The 12,252-nt window shown below is 54.4% G+C and overlaps 1 protein-coding gene across 1 annotated transcript; it reads right to left on the bottom strand.

Annotated features, from left to right (window-relative positions):
• Positions 1 to 2,211: 2,211 nt before the first annotated feature.
• On the bottom strand, positions 2,212 to 7,139 carry FXYD2 (FXYD domain containing ion transport regulator 2). The gene is made up of 6 exons (XM_012809600.2): positions 7,108 to 7,139; positions 4,522 to 4,560; positions 4,272 to 4,346; positions 2,874 to 2,910; positions 2,693 to 2,723; positions 2,212 to 2,408 (listed from the first exon to the last, which is right to left on the bottom strand). The coding sequence occupies exons 1-5, from the start codon at positions 7,130 to 7,132 to the stop codon at positions 2,699 to 2,701; spliced, it is 201 nt and encodes a 66-aa protein (XP_012665054.1). The 5' UTR covers positions 7,133 to 7,139; the 3' UTR covers positions 2,212 to 2,408; positions 2,693 to 2,698.
• Positions 7,140 to 12,252: the final 5,113 nt, after the last annotated feature.

Here is a 12,252-nt window from a genome sequence, read left to right as displayed (position 1 = left end):
ATGGTGCCCACCCTTCAGGGCCCTCCTCCTGCAAAGGTCTGAGAGGCGGAGTTGAAACACTCAGCTAAAGGCATTGGGAACAGGAGGCACGCTCCCTCTGGTGGTCCCGAGGAGAACTGCACCCTAAGACCGAGTCTGTTTTTGTGCCGTTGTGTGGTTGAGAGTGGTCCACCCAGTCACCTCCCAGACTTAGTGGCTTTTTGTGACTCAATACCCGTCTGCAGTGCGGAAAATCCCAAAGTGAAGTGAAAGTTCAGCAACTCCCTTTTTGGAGAGGGAAGGGAAAATATTCACAAGAGTCCTGGCTAGGGAGCAGGTCACAGATCTCAGAATGTCACTGGAGCAGGGGCTTATCCTGGGCCCACCCCAAAGTTCAAATGCAATAGGTCTGGGTATCAGGCAGACCTGGTGAAGCCTCGGGAGGCAGGCTTGCCACAGGGCCAGAGGGGAAGTAGCTCATGCAGGGCTATGTCCTCTCTAGAGAGCAGCTGGTATTCCCCTCTGCATGGCAGACTTGATAGAACATTCTAGAATTATGACTCTGCTTCACTGTTTTTACTTCTGCCTTGAGTGGGCCACAGGCCTAGAATACCCCCTTTTCCTATCTGCCTGGATGCTACACCCAAGAGGTTTTGGGAGCCTCCCTCCTCCAGAAAGCCCCCGGCTGCATCTGTCCTATTCTTGGGCACTTCTCCCACCCTGTGTTTACCTGTTTCCTGCAGGGAAATACCAAGTCGTATTAGGGATCTGGCCCATCACATTTTACTTATTAGAAATGGACTGGCATTCAGAGTGGGGCATTGTGAGGATCATGGTGCTGAGCTGTGAACTGTCAGGCCTTCCCCTATGTGGGGAATGGCTCCTCTGGAGCTTCTCCCCCAATCCCAAGCCTTCTGGTTTCCCTCAGCTCTCCAAGCCCACGGGTGACCAGTGAGGAGTCCACCTCCTCGCCCTGCAAGTGTCAGTGTGGAGGGAGGAAGCCCACAATGGGAGCTGGAAACCTGGTTCTGGCCTGGGCTCTGGCCTGGGCTGACCATGTCACCCTGAACAAGTCAGTGCTTATCTTGAGGTCTCGGTTTCCCCTGTTGCAAAATGAAGCTTGTTCTGTGTTGCTCTCCAAGGAACCTTCACTGCTCAAGCCTTCTGTGATTCTGTGAGGGCTGGTGGTCTTTGGGGCCTGGGGGCAGTGGATTAACATAAAGAGCTTAATTCCCAAACAGAATGGTAGTCCACCCTGTTCATTCTGAACTCCAGCCACTCAGTGCTATCCTTGGTTCCCCACCAGGTCTCCCCTCCCCGGGAAGCTTGCAAACCCAGATGATGAAAGCGGACACTAGATGATGCCACACGGGCCATCCCTCCAGCCTGCTGGCTCTGTAGTGAGTGGGGACACTCCCAGAGGGAGCTTGCTGCAAGGCCTCAGGCCTCACAGGGAACAGGCCATTAGGAAGTTGGTTCTGGTGGGGGAAGCAGCCTGACAGCATCTCAGGATGGGGCTGCCCTGGGTGGGCTGCTATCTGCACAGACAAGGTCCAGAGCACAAATAACAATGGTCTCAACTTCATTGTCCATTCCCTGGACTCCTGGCCCTGGACTTAACCAAACCAGCACCCAAGCAGGTGAAGTGAATGAGTGTCAGTCCAGCTGGGGTTCCTTGGCCCCAAGAGTGGAAAGTGGGCAGAGAAAAGGGTGGTTTCCTTGGAGCATGTGCTGAGGCCCTACACTAGCCCCCAGGCCCACCTCCCCCGGCCTGTTGGGTGCTTGGAGAAAATGTTAAGAGCACATGAATGTGGCCACAAACAGGTGTGACTTTGGCAGCCTGTCTTTAGCTGGGTGTCTTTGCAGCAACTTCTACGCAAGGTTGCTCCAAGGCTTCCAACCGCAGTGCCCACTGCCGGGGCAGGGGCCTTGCCAGCTTCCTGTAGACCAACAACTTTGAACACGCAGGGCTTCCAGACTTCCCCTGGACATTTGCATCCCGGGCTAAGGCCTCTGTCCCCAGGGTGCTTGTCAATTCAGAAGGAGAGGAGTGGCCTACAACTGGCAATACTGAACATCTTGCTTTTATAGGCTGTGGGTCCCCAAGCAAATAATTGGAAAACAAATGAGGCCAGGCTGTATTTTGTACTGCAACTTGGAGAAGTGAGTCATGACAATTATCAGAGGAAGGGAGGGAAGGAGGCCAGGGAAGGAGCCATCTCTAAAGCCAGCTTTATTATGACCACCAGGTGGCACGGGGCAGGAGGGAGTGATACCCACCCAGGGTCACATTGAACCTAGAACTTCAGCCTACGCACTGGCAGTGATGGGTACAGAGGTCTAGAGCCCAGAGAAGACAGAGATACACAAAAGATGGGCCTTCCTGGCTTCCCAGCCAGCCTCAGTGCGGTGGGTGGGCACAGCTCACTCTGAAAAGACAAAGGCAGAATGTGGGCTGGGCGGTGGCAGCAGAGCCTGGGGTTTTCTCCCCTCCCAGCCCATCTCCAGGGCTCCCCTGCAAACTCTTACAATCATACACTCCAAGTGAGGCCCTTGGCAATCACCTTAAAACACATGATGGTCACTGGGTGCCAGGCCACCTGGCTGATGGCAGGATGACCCTAAAATTCTTCCCTGCCCAGTAGAAGAGTGAGGTCTTCCTTGTTACTCCCTAGCCTGCCCTGCCCACCCCCTCCCTGCCCCTCCAATGTACCTGCTGTCACAGGTCGTCTTCACTGGTTTGTCTGGGGAGGGCAAAAGAAAAGACAAGTAAGAGAGCAGGGGGAGAGGTAAGTGCTGGGGACCCTCCATCCCAGAAGCAGAGACAAACTCCTTGGCCTGCCCCGTCCTTTCCCCAGCTCCGCCCACCTCATCAGTAACCCCAGCAGACTCACCTGTGCTTCCTATTGCCCCCACAGCGGAATCTTTTGCCTTGAAAAGAGAAAAGGAGGTTTGTCACATCAACCTCTCATTTTCCAAGGACACCCTTGAAGACTCACCTGCTCCAGTTTCTCCTCCCTCCTTCCTGCCAGAATCACCATGGAAGACACATTTGATCGTCTCTCTCTTTACATAGGGCCTGACCATCAGTGTTCAAGAGCCTAATTTAGTCAGTCAACGAACATTTCCTGCAGCAGATCTGTGGTGGATTCTGAGTACATTGACGGCAGCAAGGAGACTGGACCATTGTGGTGCCCCCAGCACAGTGTCGGCCATACAGTAGCTGCTCAGTAAACACTTGGAGCAGGAGGGCAGTTAAGTCCAAAGCTGAGGTCCATCTGCCTCAGCCACTCCCCACACAGCCCTTGAGAAACTCAGGACAAGCAAATCTGGAGGCTGGCTGGACCTACAGCACGAAGCCCTCAGATGCAGGGGCAGAGCCTACAGCTGCATTACAATCCCAGAACATGGAGGTGTCTTTGCTGCGTGATGTCTGTGGGTTTTTTTTTTTTTCCTATTTCTCTCTCTGATAGATTTCTCCAACCAGAAGAAAAAGCCAGAGGATTGATATTGGCTGTGTTTCTCTGTGTTCCTTGTGGTTACACCAAAACGAGTCAACAGCATTTATTAAGCTCCTGCTGTGTGCCCACTAGGGCTGGGAGATATAGAAGGACCCTGGTCTCCTGTAGAACACCCCGCATCTACAGGGGACCCTTCTAAAAGTCACTTTCGTGACTGCTGGCCCTCATCTTGTGAGACAGTTGGGATTATCCCTGTTTAGCAGATGAGCAAACTAAGGCTCAGAGATTTTGGGATCCCCGGTAAGTTAGCAGCAGGGACCAAGGGCCTGGCTCCCAGCCATGCTTGCTTTCCAGCAGCAGGGAGCCAGGTGCACCCGGGCTCAGCTTCACCCAGCTCTACTTCCCATGGGCTGTGGAACCTTGGGTAAGTTGCTGCGCCTCTCAGAGTGGGTCTGATTTTTCATCTGTAAAATAGTGACAGTAGTGGCATCCCCCAGTGCTGCTGAGATTTAATGGGATAACATGTAGCTCAAGCCTAAGAAAGTGCCCGGGTCAGGGCAGGTGCCCTGCTCCCTTTGCCTGGCCCTCCTCTTCCCCTTGCAGGTTCCCAGGATCAGAAGGAGCTGGCGTTCCCAACTGGGCAGCTCCTCGGTCCACTAGAGCAAGATTCACACTGTGGCCCCGGGTCCCACTGGCCTGGCATCCCACCCAGCATCCATTCCCACATCCTAGGGGGGAAGAGGGAGATACTCTTGGGGGCTCCAGGAAGCCAGTGTGTTCATAAGTGCCCCCACCCAGAGCCCCCTTCTAACATAAGAATACCCCACTTACTGAGGATGATGAGGAGCCCCACGATGAAGGCCAGGCCGGCAAAGATCAGGCCCCCATTTCGGACAGTCTCATAGTCTCGGGGAAAAGAGGGCAAAAGAAGTGGGCTGGGGGGTCCCTCTTGGCAGCCCTCCCCAGCAGTAGCCCGTGATAACTAGGGAAGGCGAGGGGTACATTGCGTGGGCCCAGGGCTGGGGGGTTGGGGAGGGGCAGGAGAGCTCAGGAAGGGAGGGGAGGGCCCCTGCAGGCTTACCATAGTAGAATGGGTCTGCCTCCCCCTTGGGGCTGCCACCTGCGGAGAGAACCAGAGGTGGGATGAGGGAAGGTCACAGATGGTGGGCCAGGCAGGAACAGCTGGGATTCCTAGTCCTTCCCTTGCCAGCAGACCCCAGGTGTGCCAGTAGGTAAGGGCAGCTGCTGGGACTGCTGGAACTGCTACTGGTGGGAGCATCTGCCCTTGGCTGCTTCAGACACTTCCCTGGGGACCAAACGCTGAGCATCCAAATCCAGGGTCAATGCTGTCTGGGAGTCCTTGAAGCTTTGGGACGGGTCAGTTCTCTCCTGCTCCTCCCTTCACAGTAAGAAAAGCCCAAGCAAGACACTTCCTGTTAGGTTCGCGGGCAGTGCTTTCGCTTTCGTAGAACTAATCAGCTACAGGTGCTTAGCCAAGACTTGTGGAATGAATGAATGAATAAAATAGACCCTTAAAGTTCACTGAACAGAAGTTGGAAAACAAGGCCCAGTTTGGAGACTTAAGTCCTAATGGAAGTTGGAGGCAGAAGTGGGTCTTGACTTGAGTTTCCAGACTTTGCTTTCCTATGTTACCAGCCTCAAGAGGAAGCAAATTTATTTAAGAAACAATATATAGGCTGGGCGCCTATAGCTCAACCAGCTAAGGCACCAGCCACGTACACCTAAGGTGGCGGGTTCGAATCCCCAGCCCGGACCCGCCAAACAACAATGACGGCTGCAACCAAAAAATGGCCGGGTGTTGTGGCGGGCGCCTGTGGTCCCAGCTACTTGGGAGGCTGAGGCAGGAGACTCGCTTGAGCCCAGGAGTTGGAGGTTGCTGTGAGCTGTAATGCCACGGCACTCTGCCCAGGGGGACAGCTTGAGGCTCTGTCTCAAGGAAAAAAAAAAAAAAAGTCATCAAAAAAAAAAAACAACCAATATATAGTGCTTACCAAGGGCCAGGTTAAAGCTAACAAAACATTGACTCATTTAACCATTATAAAAACTCTATGAGGCATTAGTATCATTCCTATGTAATCCACAGTAAGATAGAGGCACAGAGAGGTCACTAACTCACCCACAGTTGCATGATAATTAAGGCATAGAGCTGGGATTTGAAGCCAGGCAGCAGGTGGCTAAGAATCTAGATGCTTAAGCCCTATGCTCTACTGCTGCTCCGATAGTGGGAAGGAAGGAGACCATTCAAGTCAAGGTCATCTGGTCATCTAGTCTTGCCCCTGCCTCCTATGGTCTACTGCTCAGCACCCAGCAGATCTCACAGTTGGGTCCTCCCACCCTGGAGCTGAGTACGCATGCCTGTGGACAGCTGGAAGGTGGCCCGGCCAGGGCTTTTCTGCCACAGCTGAGGGCTGCCCTTCTTTCCTGCCCTGTTTGAGCCCCTTCTTGGTACCAAGGAAATAATGCCCAAGGCCAAAGGAATGTGCAAGTTGGCACCTCCTGAGCTGTGCTGAACTGTGCCCCTGGTGAGAGGCCTCAGATCCCAGTGGGCCTGGCTGTCCCCTGCTAATCCTGAGGCCAGGAGAGAACAGACCAGGAGGGGTCAGTATCTGGTCCTGAAGGCCTTGAAGTGCTGGTTGCTCAGGAAAGCCAGAGGCCGAGGGCAGGAAAGGCCCCCGTCCCGATGCAGAAGGCCTTCGAGGTTGTCTTCCCAGATTCAGTTCAGTTCTTCTTTAAGGTCACATGGGTATGTAGTGTCAGAGCCATGGGTAGACCCAGGCCAGGATGCCCTCAGCACCCCAGGAAACCGCCTGCTCCCTGACCACCTTGTTTAAGCCATTTGATGAGCCCTTACCCCCTACCCCCTACTCCTTTTCTAGATCTGGCTCAAATCCCACCTCAGCGAGCAGGGGCCCATTGGCCTGCAGGCCTGAGTCATTCCCCAACACAGGATGCCTTTTGGAAGTATATGCTGGACCCCAAATCTAGCATGGAAAGGATCTGCTGCTCCTTTAGCCAGACAGACTTCCTCTCTCCTGCTCTGAGCTCAGATTGTCTAGTGAGGCACACTAACCAGGGCAGGTGTGCACCAGAAAGTCAAAAACAGGCTTGGCTGGCGCCTGTAGGTCAGTGGTTAGGGCGCCAACCACATGCAGCAGGGCTGATGGGTTCAAACCCAGTCTGGGCCTGCTAAAAACAACAATGAGAACAAGAACAACAAAATAGCCGGGTGTTGTGGTGGGCACCTGTAGTCCCAGCTACTTGGGAGGCTGAGGCAAGAGAATTGCTTAAGCCCAAGAGTTTGAGGTTGCTGTGAGCTGTGACATCACAGCACTCTACAGAGAGTAACAAACTGAGACTCTGTCCTCCTACCCCCAAAAAGGTCAAGAACAGAAGCTGAGTCCACCACTTTGACCTGCAGCTGCAGCCCGCCTGCTGCCATAGCCCACCTCCTGCCATTTGGCTGTATTTCTCCAGGGTTAAGGCAAGGGCAAATTTTGAGGTGCAAATTTTCTTAGAGAGGAGGCTGGCACATGGAGGGAGCTGGGTATTCTGGAAGGCAGAGGTGGCAGTGGAGGGGAGGGGAGGGTCCCGCTCACCTCTCTAAAGGCAGCCACGCTGCCTTGAACACACACACGCACGCACTTACCATCGTCTGTAAACGACACTGTCATTGCCTCAGCCACCTGCCCTCTTCCTGCTGTCTCTGCTTTGGGGAGACTGTCTAGCTGTGGGGTGGCCAAGGACGAGCTGGGGGCATTAAACATTAACAGTACCTGGTAATATTTACCCTGGTCACAAGAAAAGCCACAGTGTGAACCGAGGGGCTCCCACCGAGGCATGAGGAGGTGTGCGGGGAGGCAGGGGAAGGGAGGAGCTGGCTGAGTCTTCAAACCCTCCCAAAGGAAATTTCCAGAGAGAAGGGCTGGGATGGGTCAACAGCGGTATTCTTCCACCAGCTGGGGAAGCCACAGCTGGGGCCACGAGAATGAGAAAGTGGAAGTTTCTAAATACATTCAGCGGATATTGTACTTGGGAGCGCAGGTGGGCAGTGCCAGGGTTCTCTAGAGGCCTCCAGCCCCAGCCATGCCCAGCACTGCCCCGGCGGATGCCACTGCTACAGCTGACATTTCTTTCCTTGCACTTGATGCCCGAGATGCCTCCCCGAGGTGGTCCTGAGGAGCCGGCCCAGGCCCCGTCCTGCCCACTCAAGCCCACCAGTGTATTTGTCCTCCCTGTCCCGGCTACCCAGGAGGGGCCTTGCCTGTGTTATGTTGTTCATCCTTCCAGGTGACCCTCGAAGGTCACACTTCGGTCAGAAGGACTCCAGCCATCCCAGACTAACCTCTCTTTCTCTACCACCCCTGGCACCTCCTCCTACAACCATTTGGCCCATTCTCGGCTCGAGTTCTTTCCGTGCCAGGGGCACTGTAGGCTCCTGAAGGAGCAAGACTCATCATAGGGGGAAGGCTCTGCTTCTGTGGTTTACAAAGCACTTTCCTCACTGTTATCCCCTTGAGCTTTACAATAGTTCCAGTTTATACACATAGGTGATGTCTGTGGGGCACAGAGAGGTAGAGGACCTTGCCCAAGGTCACATAGTCAGTAAGGGGTAAGGTGCAGACTGAGGTCAGGCTTTTGGCTTCAGGAGTCAGGTACCTCCCCCCGCCTCTCAGAAGGCCTCCCACTCTACCTTGACCTCCTTCACCTTGGGGACTCTGGTGCCAGGTACTCCATGGCTATGGCAGAATCCTCTTTGAACTCTAATCCATTGACTTGGGCTCCAGAAGAGGCTGATGCCCAACAGTAGCCAAAGGGTAAAGGCCAGTGTCCAGTGCCCACTAGGGGTAGTTTAGCCCTTCCAGAGGGAATCACTTCATCTATGCATCCTCCTCAAGGAGTGGCAGAGATCAACATCTGAGGCCACACCCTGGCTCCTTCACTCACTAATCCTATGGCTTCTATCCGTTACTTAACCTCTCTCTGTCTCAATCTCCTCATCTGTAAAATGGGCACAGCACCTACCTCCTAGGGCTGCTGTCAGGAGTGAGATCACATAAGGAGAATAGCAGGGGACCTGGTACACAGCAAGCATCATTTTTGTTACCGTCACATTTGTATCGGTGGGAGAAATAACAGGCATTCGCCTTTTGTTGAACATTAGCTGTCGAATACAGAAAAGACATCCACCCTCTGATGAAAATAAGTGCAAATGAGTGAAATGGAGGGAGAGAATGGGGTGACCCTGCGATGCCAGTTCAGCACCCTCCTGCTTCTGAAGATATTACAGCAGAGCTAACACTGGGTAAGGGTGGCCCGTAGGCCAGGCTCTTTGTGTGCACTGCCCCACTTAATCCTTCTTAGCTCCATTTTACAGATAGGGAAACAGAGGCTGATTATTTGCTTCCCATAACAACCCCAAGAAGTGGCTGGGACAGTGCCATAATTCCCACTGGGCACACCAGAAAAAATTGAAGACAGGGAGGTGAGTTATGCCTAAAACACATAATAAATAGCAAATCAGAGCTGGGAAGCCCAGATTCTCAGGGATGTGCTGCTAAGTCTCCTGCCGCTCTCTATACCAGACAGTGGTCCTCACTTTGCAACAGTAGTTTGTCTATTTTTCTTTCTTTCCTTTTTTTTTTTTTTGAGACAGAGTCTCACTTTGTCACCCTCGGTAGAGTGTCGTGGCGTCACAGCTCATAGCAACCTCAAACTCTTGGGCTTAAGCAATTCTCTTGCCTCAGCCTTCCAAGTAGCTGGGACTACAGGTGCCCGCTACAATGCTCATCTATTTTTTGTTGCATTGGTCATTGTTGTTTAGCTGGCCCAGGCTGGGTTCGAACTCGCCAGCCTGTGTATGTGGCCAGCACCCTGACCACTGAGCTGAGGGCACCGAGCCATAGTTTGTCTATCTCTACAAGCCACCAGACATTCTTTCTGGAGTAATAAGGTGTAAAATAGGCAGGAAGTTAGATGACTGGTAGATAGGGATGAGATGATAGATCAATCAATAGATAGATGGCGAGGCAGGAGGTGATGGAGAAAGCAAGTTGACAACCGCATTTTTGAACTTTGTATGCAAGGCATCGTTCCAAGCACTTTATAGAAATTAACTCCTTTGTCATCAAAGTGGCTTTATAAGGTAAGGAATGCATTATCGTCAGCCCTATTTGGTACATGAAGAAACTGAGCCACAGAGAAGTTAGGAAGCTAGAAAGTGGGGGCACCAAGATGTGAAGCCAGAAGCCTGGCTTCTGAGTTGCTGCAGCCACATGGAGGGACAGCCAGGCAGGAGGCCATTAGACAGGCCATTAGACAGGCCATCTTTCCAGCTCTTGCGGCTCAGTGGTGCCCTGCACGCCTGCCGCCCTGGGCTGGCATGCCTTGACTGGAAATTCTGCCTCTCCTCATCTCTGTTTTCCCTGCACTGCTGAGGAGCTGGTGGGGCTGCTTGAAAGGGCCAGGATTGACCCCTGTGTCAGAGCCTGAGTAGGGGAGGCACGGGGTTCAGAGGACTCACCGAGGTACCACCTGTCCATGGCCGGAGCTGCTGGCTGTGTCTGCGAGTGTGAGAGAGCTGTGGAGTCCCACTTGCCCAAGGTCTGGACAGAAAGAGTGGCACTCCCTCCCTCCACACGTCAGCTGAGCCCGTGGACAGGAAGAGACAGCCAGGGAGGAGGGGCTGGCAAGGGAGTCCTTACCTTGTACCCAGCTGCTGGGGCGGGTTGGGGCGAGGGATCCACGTGAGAACCCGGGGAGATTCTCTGACCTCTGCTTGGCCCCGGGGGAAGAGTGAGATGCAGTGAGGCAGACCACAGCCCCCACTCAGGCCAGCAAGGATGTGATGCTGCAGCCAGCACCCTGCAGGCAGCCCAGGGTGCCAGGAGCCATGGGGGCATGGCCAAGCCAGAGGAATCAGAATCCCCACTCTGTACAAGGCCCCTGGGCAGGCAGCACCCAAGGGAGACACGGGGGGCATTTGTGCGTCCCTCGAGCTTTACTCACCTGCATCTTCATCCTCCAGCCCCCCCCGGCCTTTGCCCAAGATATCCTGCCCCAAGGCCCTACTCTGTAGCAAGGAGTCCCCCGAGGGGGGACAGAGTAGCAGCAGGCTCTTGGTGGCTGCCCTGGTCTGGGGGGCGGGGGGGGGGAGGGTTGTTGTTTTCAGCTTCCTGCGACTTTCTGGCAGTTGGTGGAGAGATGGGGAGCAGCTATGGAGCTGGGACAGGGGCTGGGAGGTGCTCCTATGGCCTGCCCTTTCCTCAGTGGGGACCCCTCACTTAGCCCCCAGGGACTCATGCCAGCTCTGACGTCAGCCCTGCCCACCGCACCTGAGAAGACTCATCCGAGACACCTAATGAGGCCTCTGAGGGCTGCAGGTTGGTGGCAGAGGGAATGGCCGGAAGACAGCCCTTCCAGTCCCAGGGCAGGATGGAGCCAGGAGCCAGAGGGCAACCTCAGAGCAGCCCACCCTGCTGGCCTGGCAGCGCCTCTGTTCCCAGCCAGCAAGGCCTCTGAGGGGCCAGGGCAAGCAAGCTCTGGGTAGCTGATTTGAGGTCAGGTTCCTGGGCCACCCTGGCGCAGCCAACCCTACCCCAACACTGAGCAGCAGAGACTAGGAGGGGCCCGGTCACTCTGACAACTGGCTTCTCTGTCCCTCCTTAGCAACGCCACCCAAGGGAGGACTACTGATGCCCCCGGGGAGTCTCCTTGGGGCTGAAAATGCTCTGAAAATGGAAACTGGGAGGCCTAGAAGGGCCTTATCAGGACGGGCAGAGATCTCCTCTGGGCCCCTGTCTCCATCCTTTCCCACTCAGCCAGAGGCAGGACAAACCTGCTGGGTAAGCAGGCCGGGCCACGTGCTACCAAGGGGACACCTGTCCACGCAGACAGCCCAGAGCCACCAAGAAGAAATTCCCCAATCTGGGCACTTTGAGAGGTCAGTGAATCTGAGTGAGATGGGACTCTAGAGGTGTCCTGGCCTAAACATATTATCGGTGGGCCAGAAAAGAGATCTCAGCTGGAAGTCCCTGCCCCATGCCCGCTCTGCATTCATCCCCCACCTGGCCCCCATGCTATGAAGGAAAGCCTTGCAGTCCCAGAAACCTCACGCTACAGGCAGGTGAACTGGAGAGGGATCCCAGGCCCGGCCATCCAAACCCTTCGCTTTACTAACGGTTCGCTCTCCTGCTCAAAACCCTCGAGGGGCTCAGAATATAAACCCACATCCTTTCTGTGCCCTAAAAAGCCCTTCTTAATCTCTGGCTCCAGTGACCTCTGAACTTGTCTCCAACTACCCTGCCCTGTTCTTCACTCCAGCCATGCTGTGCCCCTCACCCTCCAGCGCACACCGCTGCCTCAGGACCTTTGCACGGGTAGTCCCCTCTTCCCGAGTACTCAGAGAGCTTCATAGACCCAACTCAGAAGACCCTTCTCAGCATCCCTGTCTAAAGAGCTTACCGCCACCCTTCTCAGCTTTCTCTGCTCTCTGTGGCACTTACTCTTCACCTAAGGTGTTATTCTCCTCGTCTTGATCATCTCCCTTTCAACTAGAGTTCAAGCTCCAGGACAGCAAGGATTCTGTTTGTTCATTCCTAAATCCCTGGTGCCTAAAATGGCACGAAGCAGACTCCCAGTTCTATCAAATAAACGAACCAGCCCCAGAGAGGTGAAATCTTTTCACCTGCAGCGCAGGCAGACCCATGCCTTGCCTAAGGCAGCCGTCTTTCCAAGGCAGCAAGACCCAGTTTGCCCTCACCGACAGGCAGCATCTGGCCACAGCTGCCCCAGA

This window comes from Otolemur garnettii, unplaced genomic scaffold (genome assembly GCF_000181295.1).
Source record: "Otolemur garnettii isolate 467f Iridium unplaced genomic scaffold, OtoGar3 scaffold00108, whole genome shotgun sequence".
NCBI lineage: Eukaryota > Metazoa > Chordata > Mammalia > Primates > Galagidae > Otolemur > Otolemur garnettii.
The sequence above is the reverse complement of the archived record's forward strand: the minus strand, read 5'-3'. Positions and strand labels throughout refer to the sequence as shown.